This window comes from Oncorhynchus mykiss, chromosome 4 (genome assembly GCF_057628025.1).
Source record: "Oncorhynchus mykiss isolate SJ-2025 chromosome 4, ASM5762802v1, whole genome shotgun sequence".
Lineage (NCBI taxonomy): Eukaryota > Metazoa > Chordata > Actinopteri > Salmoniformes > Salmonidae > Oncorhynchus > Oncorhynchus mykiss.
Window position 1 is genome coordinate 92,068,516 of NC_143025.1, and position 27,990 is coordinate 92,096,505.

Below are 27,990 nucleotides of genomic sequence, written 5' to 3' on the forward strand. Positions count from 1 at the left end.
AAGAAAGGCTTTTTCTTAAATATATTTTATTTCATAAACCATATCAGTACATGATTAACCATCCTCAACTGTACAAATATATATTTTATTTCATAAACCATATGAACCACATGATTAACCATCCTCAACTGTACAACTGAGAAAATATATTTTCATACAGGATACATACAGCACAGAAGAAGACACGGGGAAACATACAATAACTGAATTTGATACAAACGCTTTACAAACTATATTATATTTATATTGTAAAATATATAGATATGTATTGTGCCACTTGGCTTCTGATATCCGGTAGGTGCCGTGCCTTTTGGCTTTTCTACAATGGGGAGAATCTTGGACTCAGGGTGGTGTTGCTTCTCTAGGTTTTTTAATATCTATCTTGGACTCAGGGTGTTGTTGCTTCTCTAGGTATAACTTCTATTTGACGCTGGTGTTCAGTCTTGTGCAGTGAATGAATGGAAAATGGTGGTTTAAGAACCTTTCACTGATGTTAAATAAGAAGCATCTATGTTTTCAGTTTGTAGAACGCATCCAATGTGTGTATTTAATAGGTTTACACCTACAGTGGCAATATATTATTTTAACCATAGAGTTATTCATGTCAGGGAGAATTGACAAAGATCATCATCATCATCAAGATAATCAAGTTAAATGGTCAACATTCTGGAATGGAGATGAAGTGACAACAACAATCTGTGGGTCAACAACCTGTTTCCACTAAAAATACAAATAAAAGTGATTGTAGTTTAAATGATTAAGTATTGTAGACTATCATCAAAGTGTCTGTTAAAATATTAGGTGCAATTCCATCTCGTAAAATACATATTATCCCAAACACATGATGTTCATTTGATCATTTAAAGCCAGAGCAATCTGATTAAAATAAAACTTTAATTTAGATTAACTACATACAGTCAGCTAAAGACATATATTATTTCTTTCATACATACATACATACATACATACTGTACATACATACATACATACATACATACTGTACATACATACATATATACATACATACGTACATACATACATACATACATACATACATACGTACATACATACATACATACATACATACTGTACATACATACATACTGTACATACATACATACTGTACATACATACATACATACATACTGTACATACATACATATATACATACATACATACATACATATATACATACAAACATACATACATACATACATGCATACTGTACATACATACATAGTGTACAAACATACATACATAAATAAATACTGTACATACATACATACATACATACATACATACATACATACATACATATACATACTGTACATACATACATACATACATACATACATACATACATACATACATAGTGTACAAACATACATACATAAATACATACTGTACATACATACATACATACATACATACATACATATACATACTGTACATACATACATACATACATACATACATACATACATACATACATACATACATACATACTGTACATACATACATAGTGTACAAACATACATACATAAATACATACATACATACATACTGTAAATACATACATACATACATACATACATACATACATACATACATAGTGTACAAACATACATACATAAATACATACTGTACATACATACATACATACATACATACATACATACATATACATACTGTACATACATACATACATACATACATACATACATACATACATACATACATACATACATACATACTGTACATACATACATAGTGTACAAACATACATACATAAATACATACTGTACATACATACATACATACATACATACATACATACATACTGTACATACATACATACATACATACATACATACATATATACATACTGTACATACATACATACATACATACTGTACATACATACATACATACATACATACATACATACATACATACATACATATATACATACTGTACATACATACATACATACATACATACATACATACATACATACATACATACATACATACATACTGTACATACATACATACATACATACATATATACATACTGTACATACATACATACATACATACTGTACATACATACATACATACATACATACATACATACATACATACATACATACATATATACATACTGTACATACATACATACATACATACATACATACATACTGTACATACATACATACATACATACATACATACATACTGTACATACATACATACATACATACATACGTACATACATACATACATACATACTGTACATACATACATACATACATACATACATACATACATACATACATACATACATACATACATACATACATACATACATACTGTACATACATACATACATACATACATACATACATACATACATACATACATACATACATACATACATACATACTGTACATAAATACATTTGGAATGTATAGCTTCACGCTACATGATATGTGTTCAAAGTCATAGACAGGCAACAAAGAATGTTGCAAAAAAATAATTATATATATATATATATATATATAATCCTGAAGTATCTACAAAATATATTTATTGTGCTTGAGGTACTTCCTATTGCATTCAGGTTTCACATAGACAGTACATAATATATATATATATATAACTATTTCTCCATTTGCAGTTAATTACGAGTAGCTCCTAAGGGCCAAGGCTTTTAATAGTGGGGTAGAATAAAAACATTTATTTGAACAATTCATTATTCTATTCATTACAATTATAGTTGATTAGTGCACTAAATAAAACCACTCAAACGTAAACTCAGCAACAAAAAAAAAGTAAATAATTGTATGAACAGATCAAGATTCAACAACTGAAACATAAACTGAGCAAGTTCCACAGACATGTGTCTAACAGAAATTTAATAATGTGTCCCTGAACAAAGGGGGGGGGGGGGGTCAAAAGTAATAGTTAGTATGTGGTGTGGCCAACAGCTGCATTAGGTACTGCAGTGCATCTCCTCCTCATGGACTGCATCAGATTTGCCAGTTCTTGCTGTGAGATGTTACCCCACTCTTCCAACAAGGCACCTGCAAGTTCCTGGACATTCCTGGGGGGAATGGCCATAGCCCTCACCCTCCGATCCAACAGGTCCCAAACGTGCTCAATGGGATTGAGATCCGGGCTCTTCGCTGGCCATGGCAGAACACTGACATTCCTGTCTTACAGGATGAGCAGTATAGCTGGTTGCATTGTCATGCTGGAGGGTCATGTCAAGATGAGCCTGCAGGAAGGGTACCACATGAGGGAGGATGTCTTCCCTGTAACGCACAGTGTTGAAATTGCCTGCAGTGACAACAAGCTCAGTCCAATGATGCTGTGACACACCGCCCCAGATCATGACAGACCCTCCACCTCCAAATCGATCCCGCTCCAGAGTACAGGCCTCGGTGTAACGCTCATTCCTTCGATGATAAACGTGAATCCGACCATCACCCCTGGTGAGACAAAACCGCGACTTACCAGTGAAGAGCACTTTTTGCCAGTCCTGTCTGGTCCAGCGACGGTGGGTTTGTGCCCATAGGCGATGTTGTTGCCAGTGAAGTCTGGTGAGGACCTGCCTTACAACAGGCCTACAAGTCCTCAGTCCAGCGTCTCTCAGCCTATTGCGGACAGTCTGAGCACTGATGGAGGGATTGTGCGTTCCTGGTGTAACTCAGGCAGTTGTTGTTGCCATCCTGTACCTGTCCTGCAGGTGTGATGTTCCAATGTACCGATCCTGTGCAGGTGTTGTTACACGTGGTCCTCCACTGCGAGGACGATCAGCTGTCCGTCCTGTCTCCCTGTAGCGCTCTCTTAGGCGTCTCACAGTACGGACATTGCAATTTATTTCCCTGGCCACATCTGCAGTCCTCATGCCTCCTTGCAGCATGCCTAAGGCACGTTCACGCAGATGAGCAGGGACCCTGGGAATCTTTCTGTTGGTGTTTTTCAGAGTCAATAGGAAGGCCTCTTTAGTGTCCTAAGTTTTCATAACTGTGACCTTAATTGCCTACCGTCTGTAAGCTGTTAGTGTATTAACGACCGTTCTAGAGGTGCATGTTCATTAATTGTTTATGGTTCATTGAACAAGCATGGAAAACCGTGTTTAAACCCTTTACAATGAAGATCTGTGAAGTAATTTGGATTTTTACAAATTATCTTTGAAAGACAGGGTCCTGAAAAAGGGACGTTTAATTTTTTTTGCTGAGTTTAGTTTATATAAAATAAATAATATAAACAAGTTTCGATATTCTTCCAGAAAAATATAGATGTTCTGTTCTGTGAAAATAACAGAGTATTCGACTAATTTCAGTTTGCCTATTTCAAGTTTTAAAAGATTCCTTTTTTTGTGGCATAACTTTCTTGTACCATGTGACGTGTGCAATCACAGTAGTAGTTCGGAAATAAAGTGCTTTGATCATTATTTAATCAAGTGATGGATCATTATCAACAATTCTATCATCCCTTTCAAACCAAGACATTTTTCTGCCGACTTTACCATACAGCAACTGTGTTTTTCAGCTTTTCCATAAAGGTCATTGCCGATATCGAAGCCCAAAAGTTTTATTTGCTCCTAATGACCTAGTAATAATTTCTGTTCAAATTCTGCCTACGGCTTAGTATGAAATGTAGCCTTAATGCTGAGGCGGTATTGGCACGCACTACGCTCTAAAACGTTTGATAGTTGCAAGGCAGTGAACGTTAACCATCCTAACCTTTGCAAGGCATGTCATTTCAACCATCTCTTCACATGGCCCATCACTAAGCATGCACTGTTTTCTTAACCACAACGGGATGGATTCATAAATAATTACTGTGGGGATAAATCTCACTGAATGGCAACAATAATGGAATGAAGTAGGCTAAATCAATAGAAAGGCGTGTATCAAATTGTTGCTCACTAAAATCTCCCCAAAGTCATCCAATCCTTATAATACATTTAACTAGATACAGTGCATTTGACTTGTCTCGCTTGATTGGTTTGTTTAAATCCTTGACATTCCAGGAAGTAAATGTAAGCCCCGCCCTCCTCTCGTTTGTAGTTCCTATGGTGGCCTGCATAACGGGCAACTCAATAAAAAAGTATGAAAGCGCACTAAACCATCAAGAGCAGCATCCAGTGCCTTCGGAAAAATTTTGTTACGTTACAGCCTTATTCTAAAATTGATTAAATATTTTTTTGCCCTCATCAATCTACACACAATACCCCATAATGACAAAGCAAAAACAGGTTTATAGATTTTTTGGGGCAAATGTATTAAAAATGAAAAAATGAAATATCACATTTACATTAGTATTCAGACCCTTTACTCAGTACTTTGTTGAAGCACCTTTGGCAGCGATTACAGCATCGAGTCTTCTTGGATATGACGCTACAAGCTTGGCACATCTGTATTTGGGGCGTCTCTCCCATTCTTCTCTGCAGATCCTCTCAAACTCTGTAAGGATGGACGGGGAGCGTCGCTGCACAGCTATTTTCAGGTCTCTCCGGAAATGTTTGATGGGGTTCAAGCCTGGGCTCTGGCTGGGCAACTCAAGAACATTCAGAGACTTGTCTCGAAGTCACTCCTGCATTGTCTTGGCTGTGTGCTTAGGGTCGTTGTCCTGTTGGAAGGTGAACCTTCTCCCTAATCTGAGGTCTTGAGCGCTCGAGAGCAGGTTTTCATCAAGGATCTCTCTGTACTTTGCTCCATTCATATTTCCCTCGATCCAAACTATTCTCCCAATTCCTGCCGCTGAAAAACATCCCCACAGCATGATGCTGCCGCCACCATGCTTCACCGTAGCGATGGTGCCAGGTTTCCTCCAAATGTGATGTTTGGCATTTAGGCCAAAGAGTTCAATCTTGGTTTCATCAGACCAGAGAATCTTGTTTCTCATGGTCTGGGAGTATTTTAGGTGCCTTTTGGCAAACACTAAGTGGGCTGTCATGTGCCTTTTACTGAGGAGTAGCTCCCGTCTGGCCACTCTACCATAAAAGCTTGATTGGTGGAGTGCTGCAGAGATGATTGTCTTTTTGGAAGGTTCTCCCATCTCCACAGAGGAACTCTGGAGTTCTGTCAGAGTGACCATTGGGTTCTTGGTCACCTCCCTGGCCAAGGCCCTTCTCCCCCGATTGCTCTGTTTGGACGGGCGGCCAGCTCTAGGAAGAGTCTTGGTGGGTCCTAACTTCTTCCATTTAAGAATGATGCAGTCCACTGTGTTCTTGGGGACGTTCAATGTTGCAGACATTTTTTTGGTACCCTGCCCCAGATCTGTGCCTTGACAAAATCCTCTTTCTGAGTTCCACGGACAATTCCTTCGACCTCATGGCTTGGTTTTTGCTCTGACATGCACTGTCAACTGTGGGACCTAATATAGACAGGTGTGTGCCTTTCCAAATCATGTCCAATCAATTGAATTTACCGCAGGGGGACTCCAATCAACTTGTAGGAACATCTCAAGGATGATCAATGGAAACCGGATGCACATGAGCTCAATTTCGAGTCTCATAGTAAACGACCTGAATAATTATTTAAATATTTTTTTAATTCGTAATAAATGTACAACCATTTCTAAAAACCTGTTTTCGCTTTGTCATTATGAGGTATTGTGTGTTGATTGATGAGGATATTTTTAAAATCAATTTTCGAATAAGGCTGTAATGTAACAAAATGTGGAAAAAAGTCAAGGGGTCAGAATACTTTCCGAATGTACTGTATCTAGTAACTCACATTCGAATGCACTTTAGTTCCAGCACCGTTTTGATTAGGACAGTGCCAACGCATTGCTTTGAGACATGCGTTGGGATTCGTCTTGATAAATCAGTCAATGTCAGATTTGTGTTTTCACTGAATCTCCGTTTGGATATTGGTTAGGCTACCATTAGGCTGGAAAATGTTAGCTAAATTGAGGTGAGTGATGCTCATGATCCTCTAGTCTAGTTGACTGATTTCTTAGGACATTTAGTCTAGTTGGCTGATTTATTAGGACATTTAGTCTAGTTGGCTGATTTATCAGAACATTTAGTCTAGTTGGCTGATTTATCAGAACATTTAGTCTAGTTGGCTGATTTATCAGAACATTTAGTCTAGTTGGCTGATTTATCAGAACATTTAGTCTAGTTGGCTGATTTATCAGAACATTTAGTCTAGTTGGCTGATTTATCAGAACATTTAGTCTAGTTGGCTGATTTATCAGAACATTTAGTCTAGTTGGCTGATTTATCAGAACATTTAGTCTAGTTGACTGATTTATCAGAACATTTAGTCCCCAATTGGCTGATTTATCAGAACATTTAGTCTAGTTGTCTGATTTATCAGAACATTTAGTCTAGTTGTCTGATTTATCAGAATATTTAGTCTAGGTGGCTGATTTATCAGAACATTTAGTCTAGTTGGCTGATTTATCAGAGCATTTAGTCTAGTTGGCTGATTTATCAGAGCATTTAGTCTAGTTGGGTGATTTATCATAGCATTTAGTCTAGTTGGCTGATTTATCAGAACATTCAGTCTAGTTGGCTGATTTATCAGAACATTCTGCCAGCATGTTATTCAGGATATGTAGTTTATCAAGTGGATTATTTTGCTCCTCACTCCTGGCCCCTAGTAGCCTTACACCCAAACAAAAGCCTGTTACTTCACTGACTTGTATCGATCAATGTGATCTGGTTGATTCTCTGGCTGGGCAAATAAGTGGAGATATAGCTCATCTATCCCTGATCTACATTTAGCATCTAATAATGTCGCCTGAATCAAGAGTAGACCTGTTACCTTGCTCGATCGCCTAAAGCCTATACGCTTTTAGAGTTGTGAAATATGAACATGAGACTCACATTGCTTTTGAAAATAGGTATGCTATTATTTTCTATTGGTATCATGATGCAGATACTCTCAAGGTAAGCCCCCTACGCCCCCTAACAACGTGGAGTGAGGGTAGGAAAGAGACGTGGAACAAAAAGGCTTGGGCTCTGCTTCAAAATATCACTTATTTTACCCATGACTCAAGTTGTGTGGGGGTAAATATTATTATTATTTTATTCTGTTATATTCCATTACATTCTTACCATAAAATGTGTGTGTGTTGACTGTGTCTTTAAATAACAAAATAATGAACTATTGATTTCATTCATTTGGAGGTAATTCAACTCAAAATATGCTATTCTATTCTCTTTTTTTTTAGATGTTATTAATCGTATGATATTTCTTAGTACCTACCTGAACGAATTAATAATGGATTTATTTTTGATGGTGTATATTCAATGGATTTAATAAAATAACCACCCACATCTGCACACCACTACTACCACTCATCACCGGCATTGCACACAGGTGGTATAAAAGGCATATGCAGGCAAGAATGTGGTAAAAATGGGGGGAGGGGGGGGGGGGGGTATTTAAACATTGGCCAATTTTCTTTTCACAAGCAAAATACCGTAAATTAAGTTTGAATGGGGAAGTTTTAGAAATCAAGATCGTCTTGGTCAATATCACTCTCTTTGGCCTTGCTTGACAGATCTTGCCGGAGACTTCTTTGGAGTTTTCTTCTTTGGGGAGACGACTTGTCGCTCGAGAACCTGGCTGACTCTGTGACTTCTGACACTCTGCTCTCGTTCTCTTTGTCCATGAGGTACATCTGCCTTCTCTTCACAGAGAGATGGTGGCCCGAGCCCATCTCCGACCCTGTCTGTGAACTCTTCTCGCTTGTTGGACTCTCTCTCTGCCTCTTCGTCCAGGATTTCGTCCAGCGAGCCTGGTTGGGATTCCATGGAAGATTTGGTTGGCTGGCTATGTAGGCTCGTCTCAGATGTCCCAGACGGTCCATTGCCATCACCGTCGTCTTCAGACTGTCCTTTGCTTGTGACATCATCCACCTCATCGGCTGGCTCTTCCTCAGGAGCAGCATAGTTTTCAGCCGTATCCTCATCTTCCTCCTGTTCCTCATCAGCTTCTGTCTGGTCCTCCTCAACTTCCACTTCAGCTTCCTCCTCCCCTTTCTCCTTCAGCTCCTCAACTGGAGTCTCTTCAACTGGGGTATCCTCAACGTCCTGCTCCTCTTCAGCTTCCTCTTCCACCTCCACCTCCTCCTCAGCTTCTGCCTGCTCCTCTTCAGCTTCCTCTTCCACCTCCGCCTCCTCCTCAGCTTCTGCCTGCTCCTCTTCAGCTTCCTCTTCCGACTCCGCCTCCTCCTCAGCTTCTGCCTGCTCCTCTTCAGCTTCCTCTTCCACCTCCGCCTCCTCCTCAGCTTCTGCCTGCTCCTCTTCAGCTTCCTCTTCCACCTCTGCCTCCTCCTCAGCTTCTGCCTGCTCCTCTTCAGCTTCCTCTTCCACCTCCGCCTCCTCCTCAGCTTCTGCCTGCTCCTCCTTGGCTTCTTCTTGCTCCTCCTCCCCTTCCTCCACAACAGTAGTCTCCTCAACCTGAAGCTCAGCCTCTGCTTCTGCTTTGTCCTCTTGGGCCTCTGACTCCTCATTGTGTCGTTCAGTCTCTGAATCCTCATCGTCGGAGTAAGCACCGTCTTCAGAGTATTCTGCTCTGGCAAAGGCATCGAATGAGGTCACTGGAGTTTCCTTAACCATTTCCTCCACGTTGTCTTTCCTGATAGCTGTCTCCTCGATGTTTGACTCAACTACTGGCTCTATTTTCATTTCTTTTTCAGCTTCCTCTTTTTCTACATCCTCCTCAGCTTCAGCTTCAGCTCCATTTCCTGCTCCTTCATCTTCAGCTGCCTCTGCTTCGGCAGTCTCTTCTTCGTCTGCTGTTACAGGTTCTGGCGACTCTTCTCCTGCGTTTTCAGTCTCATCTTCTCCTGTTTCATCTCTGGCTGTCTGCTCTTCTCCCTCAGCTGTCTCAGCTTCAGCACTCTCTTCCTCTCCTGCTGATTCGTCGTCAGCTGTCTCTTCCCCTGCAGTTTCAGCTTGTGCTGTTTCTTCTCCTGCAGATTCAGCTAGTGCCAACTCATCACCGGTTATTTCAACTTCAGCTTCCTCCTCTCCTGTAGTTTCATTTTGAGCTGTCTCTTCTTCTGCTGCTTCTTCTGTTTCTTTGTCAGCTGTCTCTACTTCAGCAGTGTCTTCTTCTCCTGCTGTTTCGTCATCAGCTGCTGTCTCTGCTTCAGAAGTTTCTTCTTCTCCTGCTTCCTCTTCTACTGTCTCAGCTTCTGCTGTTTCTGCTTTAGCTTCCTCCTCTTCTTCTACTGCTTCATCTTCTGGAGTTTCTGCGTCAACAGTTTCTTCATCTTCAGCAATATCAGCATCCTCTTCTTCTCCTGCTTCATCTTTAGCTGTCTCTTCTACTGCTGCCTCAGCTTCATCAGCCATTTCATCATCCTGTTCATCATCCTCCTGTTCTTGTGATTCATCCGCCTCTTTCTTAGCCCCGTTGATAACGTTTCCAACAAGAGTTTCCGCTGCTTTTGCTTCATCTATACCTCCAGCCTCATCTGTAACATCGACTTCTTCTTGTATCTGTGGAGGATTGTCCTTTTTCAACTGGAGAATTGACTTTAAATCAAATGCATGTATAATACTAGTTTTCACTACTGTGGCTTCATCCGTAGTTTCAGTGTTGTCGGTTGCATCAACTGCTTGTGTCTTTGGAGCAGGGTTCTTTTTCAACTGGAGGATTGACTTTAGATCAAAAGCCATCATGACAGGAGCAATATGCAAAACTTCTGCAGGAAGCAGTGGTCCTAATTCCAGTTTCTTTTTTATACATGTTTCACAAGGGCAATATTCATCATCACTCCGTTGGTCGCTGAAAGAAGTGTCGGTTGCATCGTCGCTTTTCTCCTCTCGGTAATCAATAGACTGGTTGCGCACGACCTTCAGTCTTCTTCTCCTCGTCTCAGTTTGCGCACCTGATTCTCGTGACAATTCTTCTTTGGGTGGCCTAGGTCTTCCACCTCGACCGTGGATCTTCCTGAGTTCTCTGTCAATGCTTAATTGTATCCTGCTATGCACATCGTCTTTCAGTTCGGCTATCATGGCATCGAGCTGTTCGCTGTCGTCCAAATTCCAGCGAACCTTGAACTCTGCCATGGCATCCACATAATGTGTCATGAACTGCTTCTCTAGTTTGTTCAGTAACTTCAAGACCCAGACAGGATCAGGATCTGGGGAAACTTTTTTGGCTAGTTGTGCCCTTTGGACAGATGGAGGAGAGCCAGAGGTTGTGTCCTCTCGAGGGTCTGAGCTCTTGTTGGAAGACGGGGGTGTTTCTGGTAATTCTCTCACACTTTCATTTCTAATGGTGTCATCAGACGCTGGGACGTCTTCGTCTTTTTGTTTCTCTTTCTCCACTGCTGTTCTTCCTTCTCCTTCTCCTTCCTCTGTGGTCCATTGGACCTGACTGGCTACGTACGGGGTGGCTGGATCAGACATAGGGATTGAGGACTCTGGGCTTTCCTGTTCCTCTGCAGTTTCGTCAACTTCTTGTACCCTCAGCATTGCTTCCCCCTCTGCGTTCGGTGCCTGAGCCAAACCACCTGAGCCTGTTGAGCCACTGCTGACGTCCACCCCAGAGGAGGACCTTGCTTTGGTGTCACCGTCCACAGAGTGTTGATCACAGCCGTTCTGCTGTTGCTTTCCACCTTCTGCTGGGTCACACAACCAGAGTGACTGGAGGATGTTCATTAGCTCTCTGTACCTTGTGTCCTTGGCGTTTGCATCGTCGTTGGGATCAAAGTCTATCAACTGCAGCTTTGCGAGGCAATCCAGGAGACCTCTGGCTGAGGTGCTCAGTTTACGTCCGTACACCGGGGAAAATTCAGGTAAGCTGTGACACCGGTCAAGCTTGGGACTCAACAGTACTTTCATCACCTGCACTGAGGAGTGAAAGCTCTTTGATATGTACTCGTGTGGAGCGGTGCCCTCAGGTGGGGTCTCAGGTGGGGTCTCAGGTGGGGTCTCAGGTGGGGTCTCAGGTAGGGTCTCAGGTGGGGTCTCAGGTGGGGTCTCTGCTGGCTCCTCACCATCAGCCTCATGGTTGGCTGCTGTCTCTTTAGGTTCTTCCTTTTCTTTTGGAGTGTCACGCACAGAGGTGACATCGTTCCCATTCGTTTTTTCCTTTGGTGCCAGCTCCGGTGAATGGCCTCTGTCACTGAATTCGTCCCCAATGTCGTACATGGCACTGTCGGACGGTATTTTCTTAAGCCACTCATTCACCACCTCTGTTGGAGAGGCGTTAGGTAGATTGGAGGGAACCAGCTCAGAGACTTCTCCTTCCGGCAACTGTAGGGAGGAACTGCGAGAGGAAACCCCTTTCCTGTGTTTGCGCTTGCCGCTCTTGTCACTTTTGTTGTCACTGACATTCCGGTCTATCGCTTCTAAAGGACCATCACATAAGATGTTAGAGCTCTCCTTCTGAGGATCAACTGTGTTTAACTTGTTACTGTCACTCGAAAAACCAAGTAGAATAACAGGTTGTTTAATTTTTCTAGGGGTTGGAGGGCAGTGTGGTAGAGTAGGAGTGAGATGAATGTCTGATGCAATAGAGTTAGGTCTGGGAGTGTCTACATGATCTCTAATGGCAGTCTTTGATCTGTTTGTCTTCGTTGAAATATCACTCCCTTTGTCGCTTTTGGCGTCATCCGTATTGTTTTTGTCTTTTTGTCCTTTCACTTGCAGGTGGGACGACACATTGGACATCTTGCTTTTAGGTCTCTCAGTCACTTCAGCAGTTATGCTATCTGCGTGGGTTCTGTCTGATGCGTGGGTTCTGTCTGATGCGTGGGTTCCGGCTGATGCGTGGGTTCCGTCTGATGCGTGGGTTCTGTCTGATGCGTGGGTTCTGTCTGATGCGTGGGTTCTGTCTGATGCGTGGGTTCTGTCTGATGCGTGGGTTCCGGCTGATGCGTGGGTTCTGTCTGATGCGTGGGTTCCGGCTGATGCGTGGGTTCTGTCTGATGCGTGGGTTCCGGTTAATCTTGGAGACTTAGCTGACACAGCACTTGTTGCTTTTTCCACATGTTCCTCTACCTGCTCTGCAGCCTTTTCTTCGGCAGCAACTTCAGAAACTTTGGACTTCCTTGATCTTGCAGATACATGTGACTTAGCTGATAGAGTGCTGGATGCTCGCTCCTCTGTTCCATGGTCAGGTTTCTTAGATCTTTCTGAGATATTTGATTTCGCAGACATAGCGCTCGGTGCTCTCTCCTTCGTTTTCTCTTTTGAGGCTGCTGTTTCCTCAGCAGAAGCTTCAGAAAATTTGGATTTCCCAGATTTTGCAGAGACATTGGACTTAGCAGATATAGCTCTAGCTGTTATTTCGGTTTGATCCTCTTTTTTAACAGGGACTTCAGACACTGTTGACTTCCTGGATCTTGCAGAGATATGAGCGCTTGGTGCACTCACTTCAGTTTCTTCTACTTCTTCTGCATTTTCCTCAGCTGGAAATCCAGAAACTTTAGATTTTATAGATCTAGCTGAAGAATTTGACATGGCTGACTTAGCTGACATCGCACTAGCTGCTCGCTCCTCCTCTGCAGCAGGATCATCTGAAAAGTCGTATTTCTCGTGTCTTGCTGACATATTGTACTTAGCAGACATAGCACTGGGTGCTCTCTCAGGTTCTTGAAGACAAAATTCAGGCTCCTTGGACTTCTTTGATCTTGCAGGAACATTAGACTTAGCTGACTTAGCAGACATGGCACTGGGTGCTCTTTCTTCAATTTCTTCCAATTCCTCGACTCCATTTTCTTCAGGAGGAACTTCCGAAGCTTTAGACTTTGCCGATCTTGCAGAAACATTGCATTTTTGGTATCTTGATGAAACATTGGACTTAGCAGACATAGCACTGGGAGCTCGTTCCTCTGTTTCATCCTCTGGTTCAGCAGATTCCCCTACATCCTCTTCTGCATTTTCTCCAGCAGGAATTTCTGAAGCTTTAGATTTATTGGATCTTGCAGAGACATTGGACTTAGCTGACTTAGCTGAGATAGAACTAGCTGCTCTCTCCTCTTCTGCAGCAGGATCATCTGAAAAGTCGTATTTCTTGTGTCTTGCTGACATATTGTACTTAGCAGACATAGCACTGGGTGCTCTCTCGGGTTCTTGAAGACAAAATTCAGAATCCTTGGACTTCTTAGATCTTGCAGGAACATTTGACTTAGCTGATTTAGCAGATATGGCACTGGGTGCTCTCTCTCTAACGTCTTCCAATTCCTCGACTCCATTTTCCTCAGGAGGAACTTCCGAAGCTTTAGACTTTGCCGATCTTGCAGAAACATTGGACATAGCAGACATAGCACTGGGAGCTCGTTCCTCTGTTTCGTCCTCTGGTTCAGCAGAGTCCCCTACATCCTCTTCTGCATTTTCTTCAGCAGGAATTTCTGAAGCTTTAGATTTCTTGGATCTTGCAGAAACATTTGATTTTTGGGATCTTGATGAAACGTTGGACTTAGCAGACATAGCACTGGGAGCTCGTTCCTCTGTTTCGTCCTCTGGTTCAGCAGATTCCCCTATATCCTCTTCTGCATTTTCTTCAGCAGGAATTTCTGAAGCTTTAGATTTATTGGATCTTGCAGAGACATTGGACTTAGCTGACATAGTGCTCGGTGCTCTCTCTTCAGTTTCCCCTACTTCACATTCGATGGTTTCTTCAGCAGGAACTTCTGAAGCCTCCACTTCCACTTCAGGAGGAACTTCCGGAGCTTTAGACTTTGCCGATTTTGCAGAAACATTGGATTTTTGGGATCTTGATGAAACATTGGACTTAGCAGACATAGAACTGGGAGCTCTCACCTTAGCGACCTCCACTTCCTCTTCTGCGTTATCATCAGCTGAAGCTAGAGTTTCATTCTCAGGTTCAGCAGGAGCTTCAGACTTAGCAGACATGGTACTAGGTGCTCTCTCAGTTTCTTCTACTTCTTCTGCATTTTCCTCAGCTGGAACTCCAGAAGCTTTAGATTTTATAGATCTAGCTGAAGAATTTGACATGGCTGACTTAGCTGACATAGAACTAGCTGCTCGCTCCTCCTCTGCAGCAGGATCATCTGAAAAGTCGTATTTCTTGTGTCTTGCTGACATATTGTACTTAGCAGACATAGCACTGGGTGCTCTCTCAGGTTCTTGAAGACAAAATTCAGGCTCCTTGGACTTCTTTGATCTTGCAGGAACATTAGACTTAGCTGACTTAGCAGACATGGCACTGGGTGCTCTCTCTTCAATTCCTATAAATTCTTTGTCTCCATTTTCCACAGGACAAACTTCTAAAGCTTTAGACTTTGCTGACCTTGCAAATACATTGGATTTCTTTGATTTTGCAGAAGCATTAGATTTAGCAGACATAGCACTGGGTGCTCTTTCTTCAGTTGGATCCTCTCCTTCAGCAGGAACTTCAGAAGCTCTGGATTTCTTGGATCTTGCTGAAACATTAGACTTAGTTGACTTGGCAGACATAGCGCTCGGTGCTCTTTCCTCAGCTTCTACTTTTTCTTTAGCGGTTTCCTCAGCAGGAACTTCTGAAGCCTCTACTTTCACTTCAAGAGGAACTCCAGAAGCTTTTGATTTTGTCGATCTTGCTGAAACATTGGACTTAGCTGACATCGTACTAGCTGCTCGCTCCTCCTCTGCAGCAGGATCATCTGAAAAGTCGTATTTCTTGTGTCTTGCTGACATATTGTACTTAGCAGACATAGCACTGGATGCTCTCTCGGGTTCTTGAAGACAAAATTCAGAATCCTTGGACTTCTTTGATCTTGCAGGAACATTAGACTTAGCCGATTTAGCAGACATGGCACTGGGTGCTCTCTCTTCAATTTCTTCCAATTCCTCAACTTCATTTTCCTCAGGAGGAACTTCCGAAGCTTTAGACTTTGCCGATCTTGCAGAAACATTGGACTTAGCAGGCATAGCACTGGAAGCTTGTTCCTCTGTTTTGTCCTCTGGTTCAGCAGATTCCCCGGCATCCTCTTCTGCATTTTCTTCAGCAGGAATTTCTGAAGCTTTAGATTTCTTGGATCTTGCAGAAACATTGGATTTTTGGGATCTTGATGAAACATTGGACTTAGCAGACATAGCACTGGGAGCTCTCTCCTTAGCGACCTCCACTTCCTCTTCTGCGTTATCATCAGCTGAAGCTGGAGTTTCATCTTCAGGTTCATTAGGAGCTTCAGACTTAGCAGACATGGTACTAGGTGCTCTCTCAGTTTCTTCTACTTCTTCTGCATTTTCCTCAGCTGGAAATACAGAAGCTTTAGATTTTATAGATCTAGCTGAAGAATTTGACATGGCTGACTTAGCTGACATCGCACTAGCTGCTCGCTCCTCCTCTGCAGCAGGATCATCTGAAAAGTCGTATTTCTTGTGTCTTGCTGACATATTGTACTTAGCAGACATAGCACTGGGTGCTCTCTCAGGTTCTTGAAGACAAAATTCAGGCTCCTTTGACTTCTTTGATCTTGCAGGAACATTAGACTTAGCTGACTTAGCAGACATGGCACTGGGTGCTCTCTCTTCAATTCCTATAAATTCTTTGTCTCCATTTTCCACAGGACAAACTTCTAAAGCTTTAGACTTTGCTGACCTTGCAAATACATTGGATTTCTTTGATTTTGCAGAAGCATTAGATTTAGCAGACATGGCACTGGGTGCTCTTTCTTCAGTTGGATCCTCTCCTTCAGCAGGAACTTCAGAAGCTCTGGACTTATTGGATCTTGCTGAAACATTAGACTTAGTTGACTTGGCAGACATAGCGCTCGGTGCTCTTTCCTCAGCTTCTACTTTTTCTTTAGCGGTTTCCTCAGCAGGAACTTCTGAAGCCTCTACTTCCACTTCAAGAGGAACTCCAGAAGCTTTTGATTTTGTCGATCTTGCTGAAACATTGGACTTAGCTGAGATAGAACTAGCTGCTCTCTCCTCCTCTGCAGCAGGATCATCTGAAAAGTCGTATTTCTTGTGTCTTGCTGACATATTGTACTTAGCAGACATAGCACTGGGTGCTCTCTCGGGTTCTTGAAGACAAAATTCAGAATCCTTGGACCTCTTTATTCTTGCAGGAACATTAGACTTAGCTGATTTAGCAGACATGGCACTCGGTGCTCTCTCTTCAATACCTGTCAATTCCTCGTCTTCATTTTCCTCAGGAGGAACTTCCAAAGCTGTGGATTTAGTTGACATAGCACTAGGAGCACGATCCTCTGTTTCCTCTGCTTCTGTGTCTTCTTCCGGTATATTTTCTGCTGTTTGTTCTACCTCCTCTCCTGCATTTTCTTCAGTTTTTCCTTCAGCAGGAGCATCTGACATTGCACTAGCTGCTCTCTCAGGTTCTTTCACTTCTGCGTTGTCTTCAGCATTGGAAACATTGAACTCAGCAGACATAGCACTAGATGGTCTCTCGTCTGTTTGATCCTCTTCTCCATCAGAAACATTGTATTTCTTGTATCTCGATAACCGGTTGTACTTAGAAGACATAGCGCTGGATGTCCTCTCAGTGTCTTCTCCAACACAAATTTGAGAAATCTTGGTCTTTTTTGATCTGGTAGACACATTGGACTTAGCAGACATGGCACTTTGTGCTCTCTCCTCAGCTTCTTCTTTCTGTTTTACATTTTCCTCGGGTGGATCATCAGAAACATTGGATTTCTTAGACCTCGCGGAAACATTACACTTAGCTGACATAGCTCTCGGTGATCTCTCCTCAGTTTCCCCCACATCATCTACTGCTGTAGACTTTCTTGATCTTGCTGAGGTATTAGATTTAATAGACATAGAGCTGGATGCTCTCTCTTCAGTTTGTTCTGCTTCTGCCTTTTCTTCAGCGGGAACAACTATGGATTTCTTGCATCTTGCTGAAACGGCAGACTTACCAGACAAGGCACTGGCTGCTCTAAATTCTTCTTCTGGACAGAGTTTAGAAACATTGGACTTCTTTGATTTTGCAGAAACATTAGGCTTAGCAGACTTACCAGACGTAGCACTGGGTGCTCTCTCTTTAGTTTCCCCTGCTTTGTCTCCTGCATTTTCTTCAGCAGGAACGTCTGCAGCGGGATCGTCAGAAACGTCGTATTTCATCAGTAACATCGTGTTTCCTGCTGACATATTGTATTTAGCAGACGTAGCACTAGCTGCTCTCTCCTCCGCTTCATCCAATTCGTCTTCAGCGTTGTCTTCAGTAGGAACATCAGAAACTTTGGACTTCCTGGAGGCATTCGATTTAACTGACAAAGCACTTGAAGTTGTTTTTGCGTCTTCTTCTGGTGTAACGCTTTCTTCAGTTGCCACTTCTGACATTTTGGACTGACATCTTGTTGAGACATTTGATTGAACTGACATGGCACTTGAGGATCTTTTGTCTGTTTGATGTTGCTGTACTTCTACATCTTCTACAACTGAAACATTGGACTTCCTTGACTTTGCTGAAGCATTGGATTTGACTGACATGGCACTTGATGACCACTCTCCCTTCTCCTCCTGAACTCCTGAATCCCCAATTTTGGACCTCTTGGATCTGGTAGAGACATTTGATTTGACAGACAGTGAGCTCATTGCTCTCTCCTCTGATTTGGTGTGTTTGGTTTCAGTGATCTCTGAAGGGATCCCTTCTTGACCCGCTTCCTTTTCAACTGCAGTCTTAGCATTTCCGTCATCAGCGTCCGTAGAATCTCCTGCTACATCAGATGCTTCACATTTACAGTTGTTTGATTTTTGGTCATCTTGTCCTTTTGCTGGTGCCGGAGACATAGCCTTAACTGACTTAGAGCGTACAGAATATGCCTTACTACTAGGAGGCCTGGGAGATAAATGTTGCATTGGTGTTGCTGCTGTGTTCAAAACACCACTTCTGTTGGGCTCCTCCTCCTCCTCTTCGGCGTTACTATTCTGGGAACACGAACACGCTCTTGAAGCACTTGGTGGAAGGTCGTCGTCCTCATCATCCTGGTCTTCCCTGAGCGATGCCAGGATCTGAGAGGAAAGACTAACAGCAGACACAGGTCGCTCGTCTTCTTCCGCATCAGTGATCTTGACGCTAACCTCGCTCTGAGACTCCTTAGAAGGAGCAGAGGAAGAACTATCAGCCATAGCCCCGTCGTTATCCGATGCCTGGGTTGTAATGTCAATGCTCTCGCTCTTGCCAAGGATCTCGCTCTTATCCTGGGTGGAAGCCCTACTCTTACACTTGCCGGATGTCGTAGTCAAGCTCATCTCGCTCCTGCTGCAGCCGCGGTTGAAGGTGCAGTACTCCACAGTGGTGTCGCCCCCTTCCTCCACAGTCTGTTGGAAGCAAGCAGCCTTCTCCACCACGTACTCGGTGATCTCCTCACTGGACATGGTCTCCACCGAACCTTTTTTATGGACAATGGTGTGTGACGAGGCACTGGAGCTGGAGGAGGTGACGTGGCGGACAGTCCTCTGCCCCCCCGAAATATGGGTCTTCCTGATCTCATAGTCCTGGCAGTGGCCACAGCAGTGCTGACAGTGAGGGACGTCCAGATGCTTCTGGTGCAGTTTGGTGATGTAGGCATCGTCAGCCTCGCCTGGTGAAAGGAGCTCCGTCTCTGAACAGCTTTCCACACTACCTTGCTGAACAAAGCAATTGTCGTGGTATCCTTGGAGGTATTCGTTGGTCGTTCCTACCGACTTCTTTATTTCTGTGGACCAATGTAGGGTCTCGTCGTTCAGCAGTCGGAAACGCACTTTCATTTCCATTGACAAGCTGCCATCTTTGTTGACTAGCACCCTTTTCTCAATGTCGTCGTCCATCAAGCCTTCACGACCAACATGGGCCGGGGATGTAGAGTTGATTGGTGGGAGTGATTTGTCAGATGATATGGAGTGCCTTGCTGACTGGTTGGATTCAGATCTCGGGTGGATGACGCTTTTCGTTGTCTCAAGTCCTAAGCTGCCTGTATTAGTGAAAAGGAGAGACAAATGAATGATCAGTTAGGTTTATAAGAAGATTGACACTGACAATATTTATTTATTTTGATAATTTAAAAAAGTTTCAGCAAGTTCAATAACTTTCTTTTACAAGAATTATCAGATTTTTTTTGGGTTGAAGATTGATGATGATATTGATATCTATGATGGCCATGATACTGACAGTTCCAAACAAAATGTTTTGCGTAACACAGTAGTAGAATTGATCAAAAATTTCTTGTAATGACAGTGTAAGACGATGTTGAGTTATATTTATACCAGTTTTCCCTGATTCCTGTCCTTCACTGGCTGTGTTGGAGAGTCCAAGAGACTTTGGACTCAGTCGTGGAAGTTTGGCATCTGAGTTTTTCCGGAAGTTCTCCAGAAGGACGGTGTGGGAGGGCTCATGGCCCACACAAATCAACACACTGGGGCACTGTAAGAGACTCTGAACACTGTCGATCTGAGGAACACACAGATAGATAGGTGAGAAGAATGTTTCCGGAAAGATTCCTAGATGAGGAAACGGACAAAGAGAGAGTTAAGTCAAAATCAGTTGTGATCTAAACTAAGATTGGTAGGTCTCTCTTGCAAGAAATGATTTATCTCAATGCGACAAACCCTGAATAATGTTTACATAAAGAGTTGAAGAATTATAGAGTGTTAAAAGGATGCCTGATGATGATTAAGACCAAACAAATGGAATGGATATGGATTCAAAGTCGTTATGGATTACAGCCATCAACAACATGAAGATGTTAATGAGTTCAGGAAACATAAACATCTGCCATCTTAACTTTCCCACGCTAACATTAAGGCTAATCATTAAAACAGCATCACTTCCTTTAACTCCTGCTCCTGTTCCCACCCAAAGCCCCTCTGATATGATTAGCTTGAGTTAATTAGCCTACCATGAGAGGAAGTCTGATATAGAAAATATGTTTTAGGCATACTGCATACTGCATGCTGATTTGCCTCCATAAGACTGTAGCCCTTTCCCTGGAGTCAGTGACCAAAAAGTGCTCCCTCTTTGACCTCACAGGCGGAATGTTATTCATATTTTTCATCATTTCATAATTCATTTGAGATTATTTATTAAAAACAGACAAAAAAATCCGGTGTTTCTATGTCAAATAGGTTTTTTATATTTCAGTCTTCTGTGATTTATATAAAAGTGTAATATTGGGATGCAAACTCAAAATGGAATAAATGTCAACTCTATATCTGACATGGTACATGTGTCTTCTTCTTCTTTAAGTCCATGTGTATGAGGTGTATACGTTTGTTTAAGACTACCAATAATCACTCTGTGGTGCATTTTCCCCCCTATGGAAACGCTTTGAGCATCTGTAAAAGCATTATAGAAAATTCAAAACAATTATTTAACTTAAAGCAGTCAAATATAACGCGACTTTTGAAAAAAAAAAAAAAATCCATCTGCCTAAATTGCATCCCAATGATTACAGTAAAAAATAAAAAATAAAGATATCTTTTCATTATTTCATGTCATTGCAAACAAGTGGATTTGTTTCACCAGACAGAGCTCCTATTGTCACTAGGCAAAGAGCACCAAGCATGGCTCAGCAGCACTAGGAGTTTTCTGAGTTTGGGTCAGAGCAGGAAGGAACTACAACAGACAAGGAAGCAGAGGTCTAGGTAGTGTGCAGTTGGCACCAAACCAGGGGGGTGGAGGGGTGGAGGGATACAGAAAACTGTGTGGAACTACTTGGATTTGTCCAATAGGAATTGGTTATTTGAGCTTTCTGTCTATTTTGCCCGTTTCCAGCCCTAGGAGTTTGCTGAATGGGCGAAAGCAGGAACCAGAGAGAGTTGTGATCACTGTAATGATCACTGTAATCCATTACAGATAGCATAATGACCTAGTGATTTATCTGCTCGGGTAACAAACTATTCTCTTCATTCTGTGTGCTGCGTGGTTCGGGTGGAATCTCCATATTATACGCTCATTGAACTTAAAATTAAGTAGTTCCAATTTACAATCCACAAATCTAACACAAATTAATCAACATGTTTTTTTTTCCTCCCCCCCCACCTTTCTCTAGTTTGCAGAATAAGGTGTTAATTTGGTGAATATTTTTTAAACTTTGATTAAATATTAAATATTAAAGGTGCTATCAGAAAATAATGTACCAATGGTTTAAGTTTGGTCAGGAAACACCAGACATCAAACATGAGAAAATACATAACAGATGAAAGCTGAAGTCATACTTGGCTGATTGTCAGTGAGAGTCATCAAACTACTTATTTTATACCTTTATTTAACGAGGCAAGTCAGTTAAGAACAAATTCTTATTTTACAATTAGAGCCTAGGAACAGCAGAACGACAAATTTTGACCTTGTCAGCTCGGGGGGATTTGAACTTGCAACCTTTCGGCTACTAGTCCAACATTCTACCCACTAGGCTACACTGCTGCCACCCTCTTAGATGTAGGCACTTCTGATGTTTTGTCATCTGGTAAAACAATCGGGATATTCCCTCACTCACACACACACACACACACACACACACACACATATATATATATATATGTGTGTGTGTGTATTTAGACTGCAAGGATGTTTCAGTCCTCCTGCGTAACTATTAATCCTTGTTGAAACAGAGCTATTTTGAAAGACTAGAAGCAGGTCAGTGTTGAGAATACACAGGCTATTTGAAACCAAGAGTCGCTCAGAAATATGTCTTCCACTACAGCAACGATTAATTATCTTCATCCAGGCTACGTGTGACTGCGGATAAAAGCCATTTATCTGGTTCAACTGCCAGTGTGCTTTTTTACAGTTGGAAAAATAAAAAAATGCACTGTAAGCAGTAAGTACAACTGAATGAACAATAGAACAAATATAACATTCAGAGAAATCTTGAAGTGACTCATTTGACCTTTCAGATATATGATTTATTTTGGGGGGGGGAGTTGCCGGTTTTGATAAACTATCTGAGTAATAATCAACGGGCATGCACAGAATTTTTTTGGGGGAATTCAACTATGACGGTGCCAACTTTTGCTGGAACTTTTAACTTTTAACTTGATCCATTATCACCCTATGTCTGTAGGGGTTCTGATCCATTATCACCCTATGTCTGTAGGGGTTCTGATCCATTATCACCCTATGTCTGTAGGGGTCTGGTTCTGATCCATGATCACCCTATGTCTGTAGGGGTTTGGTTCTGATCCATTATCACCCTGTGTCTGTAGGGGTTTGGTTCTGATCAATTATCACCCTGTGTCTGTAGGGGTTTGGATCTGATCCAGTATCACCCTGTGTCTGTAGGGGTTTGGTTCTGATCCATTATCACCCTATGGCTGTAGGGGTTTGGATCTGATCCATTATCACCCTATGTCTGTAGGGGTTTGGTTCTGATCCATTATCACCCTATGGCTGTAGGGGTTCTGATCCATATCACCCTATGTCTGTAAGGGTTTGGTTCTGATCCATTATCACGCTATAGCTGTAGGGGTTCTGATCCATATCACCCTATGTCTGTAGGGGTTTGGTTCTGATCCATTATCACCCTATGTCTGTAGGGGTTCTGATCCATTATCACCCTATGTCTGTAGGGGTTCTGATCCATTATCACCCTATGGCTGTAGGGGCTCTGATCCATTATCGCCCTATGGCTGTAGGGGTTCTGATCCATTATCACCCTATGGCTGTAGGGGTTCTGATCTATTATCACCCTATGTCTGTAAAGGTTCTGATCCATTATCACCCTATGGCTGTAGGGGTTCTGATCCATTATCGCCCTATGTCTGTAGGGGTTCTGATCCATTATCGCCCTATGTCTGTAGGGGTTCTGATCCATTATCACCCTATGTCTGTAGGGGTTCTGATCCATTATCACCCTTTGTCTGTAGGGGTTCTGATCCATTATCACCCTATGGCTGTAGGGGTTCTGATCCATTATCACCCTATGTCTGTAGGGGTTTGGTTCTGATGCATCCTTGGGGAGTTTCAGTAGCGGTGTTAGCGCCACTAACGGAGTGAAGTAGAGAACAGTACAGCATGTTACCTTACAGTATGTTCACCCTGGGTAGAACAGGGCAGGAGGACAGGTAGCCTAGTGGTTAAGAGCATTGGGCCAGTAAACAAAATATCACTAGTTTGAATCCACAAGCTGACAAAAGCAACAAAAATCTGTCTGAACCCTTGAGCAAGGCACTTAACTGTCATTGCTCCTGTAAGTTGCTTTAGATAGTCTGCTAAGTCTGCTAAGTTACATAAATTACTAATCGGATACGACAGACAGGAAATTCCTGGACTGGTACAAAACAAGCCAGAGTGATCTCTGCCTCTTAAAGAGATAGGCTTTTCCTAAACAAAAGATGAAGGTTCTCGTACTGTAATTAATACAAATCGGTTTTGAATAGAAAAAATTGAATCTTAGCATATCAGGGTTGACGGGGCTTTGGTAAAGATAAAGTATTCAAAACTCCTGCCACTAGAGGCCTCTCTTTCACGCTCACATTTCCAGGCCTCTCTCACAGGCAATTGGAGAAAACTGCTCTCAAATCTCCACACTGTTGCGTAACATTTTCCAAACCAAATTATTCATGTGATGAGTAAAAACAATTCTTACACATTCTGTTTATTTCCTGGTTATTATGTCTTGTGATATATGTTATTTCATATGGTATGTATGACTGTACTTTGTGACAAAGCAAATGTCTCTACGAGATATTGAATTATTCTATTCTATTCTGTTCTATTCCATTCTATTCCATTCTGTTCTATTCCATTCTGTTCTATTCCATTCTGTTCTATTCTATTCTGTTCTATTCCATTCTGTTCTATTCTATTCCATTCTATTCTGTTCTATTCCATTCTGTTCTATTCCATTCTGTTCTATTCCATTCTGTTCTATTCCATTCTGTTCTATTCCATTCTGTTCTATTCAATTCTATTCTGTTATATTCCATTCTGTTATATTCCATTCTATTCTGTTCTATTCTGTTCTGTTCTATTCCATTCTGTTCTATTATATTCTGATCTATTCTGTTCTATTCTGTTCTATTCCATTCTGTTCTATTCTATTCTGATCTATTCCATTCTATTCTGTTCTATTCCATTCTGTTCTATTCTATTCTGTTCTATTCCATTCTGTTCTATTCCATTCTATTCTGTTCTATTCTGTTCTGTTCTATTCCACTCTGTTCTATTCTATTCTGTTCTATTCCATTCTGTTCTATTCTATTCTGTTCTATTCCATTCTGTTCTATTCTATTCTGTTCTATTCTATTATGCTCTATTCCATTCTATTCTGTTCCATTCTATTCTTTTCTATTCCATTCTATTCTGTTCTATTCCATTCTATTCTGTTCTATTCTATTCTGTTCTATTCCATTCTGTTCCATTCTATTCTGTTCTATTCCATTCTGTTCTATTCCATTCTGTTCTATTCCATTCTGTTCTATTCCATTCTATTCTGTTCTGTTCTATTCCATTCTGTTCTGTTCTGTTCTATTCCATTCTATTCTGTTCTATTCTATTCTGTTCTGTTCTATTCCATTCTGTTCTGTTCTGTTCTATTCCATTCTATTCTGTTCTATTCTATTCTGTTCTGTTCTATTCCATTCTATTCTGTTCTATTCCATTCTGTTCTATTCCATTATATTCTGTTCTATTCCATTCTGTTCTATTCTATTCTGTTCCATTCCATTCTGTTCTATTCCATTCTGTTCTATTCCATTCTATTCTGTTCTATTCTATTCTGTTCTATTCCATTCTATTCTTTTTCTATTCCATTCTATTCTGTTCTATTCCATTCTATTCTGTTCTATTCTATTCTGTTCTATTCCATTCTGTTCTATTCCATTCTGTTCTATTCCATTATGTTCTATTCCATTCTATTCTGTTTTATTCCATTCTGTTCTATTCCATTCTGTTCTATTCTATTCTGTTCTATTCCATTCTATTCTGTTTTATTCCATTCTGTTCTATTCCATTCTGTTCTATTCCATTCTATTCTGTTTTATTCTATTCTGTTCTATTCCATTCTATTCTGTTCTGTTCTATTCCATTCTGTTCTGTTCTGTTCTATTCCATTCTATTCTGTTCTATTCTATTCTGTTCTGTTCTATTCCATTCTGTTCTGTTCTGTTCTATTCCATTCTATTCTGTTCTATTCTATTCTGTTCTGTTCTATTCCATTCTATTCTGCTCTATTCCATTCTGTTCTATTCCATTCTGTTCTATTCCATTCTATTCTGTTCTATTCTATTCTGTTCTATTCCATTCTATTCTTTTTCTATTCCATTCTATTCTGTTCTATTCCATTCTATTCTGTTCTATTCTATTCTGTTCTATTCCATTCTGTTCTATTCCATTATGTTCTATTCCATTCTGTTCTATTCCATTCTATTCTGTTCTATTCTATTCTGTTCTATTCCATTCTATTCTTTTTCTATTCCATTCTATTCTGTTCTATTCCATTCTATTCTGTTCTATTCTATTCTGTTCTATTCCATTCTGTTCTATTCCATTCTGTTCTATTCCATTCTGTTCTATTCCATTCTATTCTGTTCTATTCCATTCTATTCTGTTCTATTCTATTCTGTTCTATTCCATTCTGTTCTATTCCATTCTGTTCTATTCCATTCTGTTCTATTCCATTCTATTCTGTTTTATTCCATCCTGTTCTATTCCATTCTGTTCTATTCTATTCTGTTCTATTCCATTCTATTCTGTTTTATTCCATTCTGTTCTATTCCATTCTGTTCTATTCCATTCTATTCTGTTTTATTCCACTCTGTTCTATTCCATTCTGTTCTATTCTATTCTGTTCTATTCCATTCTGTTCTATTCCATTCTATTCTGTTTAATTCTATTATGTTCTATTCCATTCTATTCTGTTCTGTTCTATTCCATTCTATTCTGTTTTATTCTATTCTGTTCTATTCCATTCTATTATGTTCTATTCTATTCTGTTCTATTCCATTCTATTCTGTTCTATTCCATTCTATTCTATTTTATTATATTCTGTTCTATTCCATTCTGTTCTATTCCATTCTATTCGGTTCTATTCCATTCTATTCCATTCCATTCTGTTCTATTCTATTCTGTTCTATTCCATTCCATTATATTCTATTCTGTTCTATTCCATTCTATTCTGATTTATTCTATTCCATTCTATTCTATTCTGTTCTATTCCATTCCATTCTATTCTATTGCAACAGACAGCCGGTCCCTGGTGTCACCTTGTGTCCCTCCAGAGTGTACAGCTTCCTGATGTGGTACTGCATGAACTCAGACAGCTCCTCCAGAAACAGGCTCAAGCTGCGGAGAGTCCTGCGATGGAGCACGATGGTCCTCTGAACAGAGAGGTCGCTATTCTTCACCAGCACCACCTTCTTGTTGTGCCTGGTGAGGTGCTGGTGGTCAGAGGCCTCAGCAGTGGGCTCGTCAGGCCGGGCAGGTCTCCTGCGGACATACTGCTGGGGGTGGTGGTGTGGGTGGACCGGAGGGAGGTACCAGGCTGAAGGCTCTCTCTGGACCTCTCTCTGGGCCTCTCTCTGGGCCTCTCTCTGGATCTCCTGTTTGGCCTCCGTGGCCTGAGCACACAGGTAGCACCCTCGGTCCTCCAGGGGCTCCTGGTAAGTGCTACCCCCACTATGGGAAGATCTGCTGGGGGACGGCGTGGGGGCAGAACGCAACACAAAGGGGAGTGAGAGTTTGGGGTGGTGGTGGTGGTGGCCATCGTCGTCCAAGATGGCATCGAAGCACTGGAAGCTGCGCTTATAGGAAGACATCTTTATTACTTCCTGTCCAACGGCTGTTACTTCCTAGTCAGTCCCCGTCACTGGATGAAGTTATCTCAGTCGAGAGAAGGTGAGGGGCAGGTGGGTGTTGTCATGGTTACGCTGGCTGGTTGTCTAGGGGCAGGTGGGTGTTGTCATGGTTACGCTGGCTGGTTGTCTAGGGGCGGGTGGGTGTTGTCATGGTTACGCTGGCTGGTTGTCTAGGGTCGGGTGGGTGTTGTCATGGTTACGCCGGCTGGTTGTCTAGGGGCGGGTGGTTGTTGTCATGGTTACGCCGGCTGGTTGTCTAGGGGCGGGTGGTTGTTGTCATGGTTACGCCGGCTGGTTGTCTAGGGGCGGGTGGTC

The 27,990-nt window shown here is 41.7% G+C and overlaps 1 protein-coding gene across 1 annotated transcript; it reads right to left on the minus strand.

Annotated features, from left to right (window-relative positions):
* Positions 1-27,848, minus strand: LOC149984190 (uncharacterized). Its single transcript, XM_090233519.1, has 3 exons — positions 27,085-27,848; positions 20,149-20,332; positions 1-19,856 (listed from the first exon to the last, which is right to left on the minus strand). The coding sequence occupies exons 1-3, from the start codon at positions 27,634-27,636 to the stop codon at positions 8,506-8,508; spliced, it is 12,087 nt and encodes a 4,028-aa protein (XP_090089645.1). The 5' UTR covers positions 27,637-27,848; the 3' UTR covers positions 1-8,505.
* Positions 27,849-27,990: the final 142 nt, after the last annotated feature.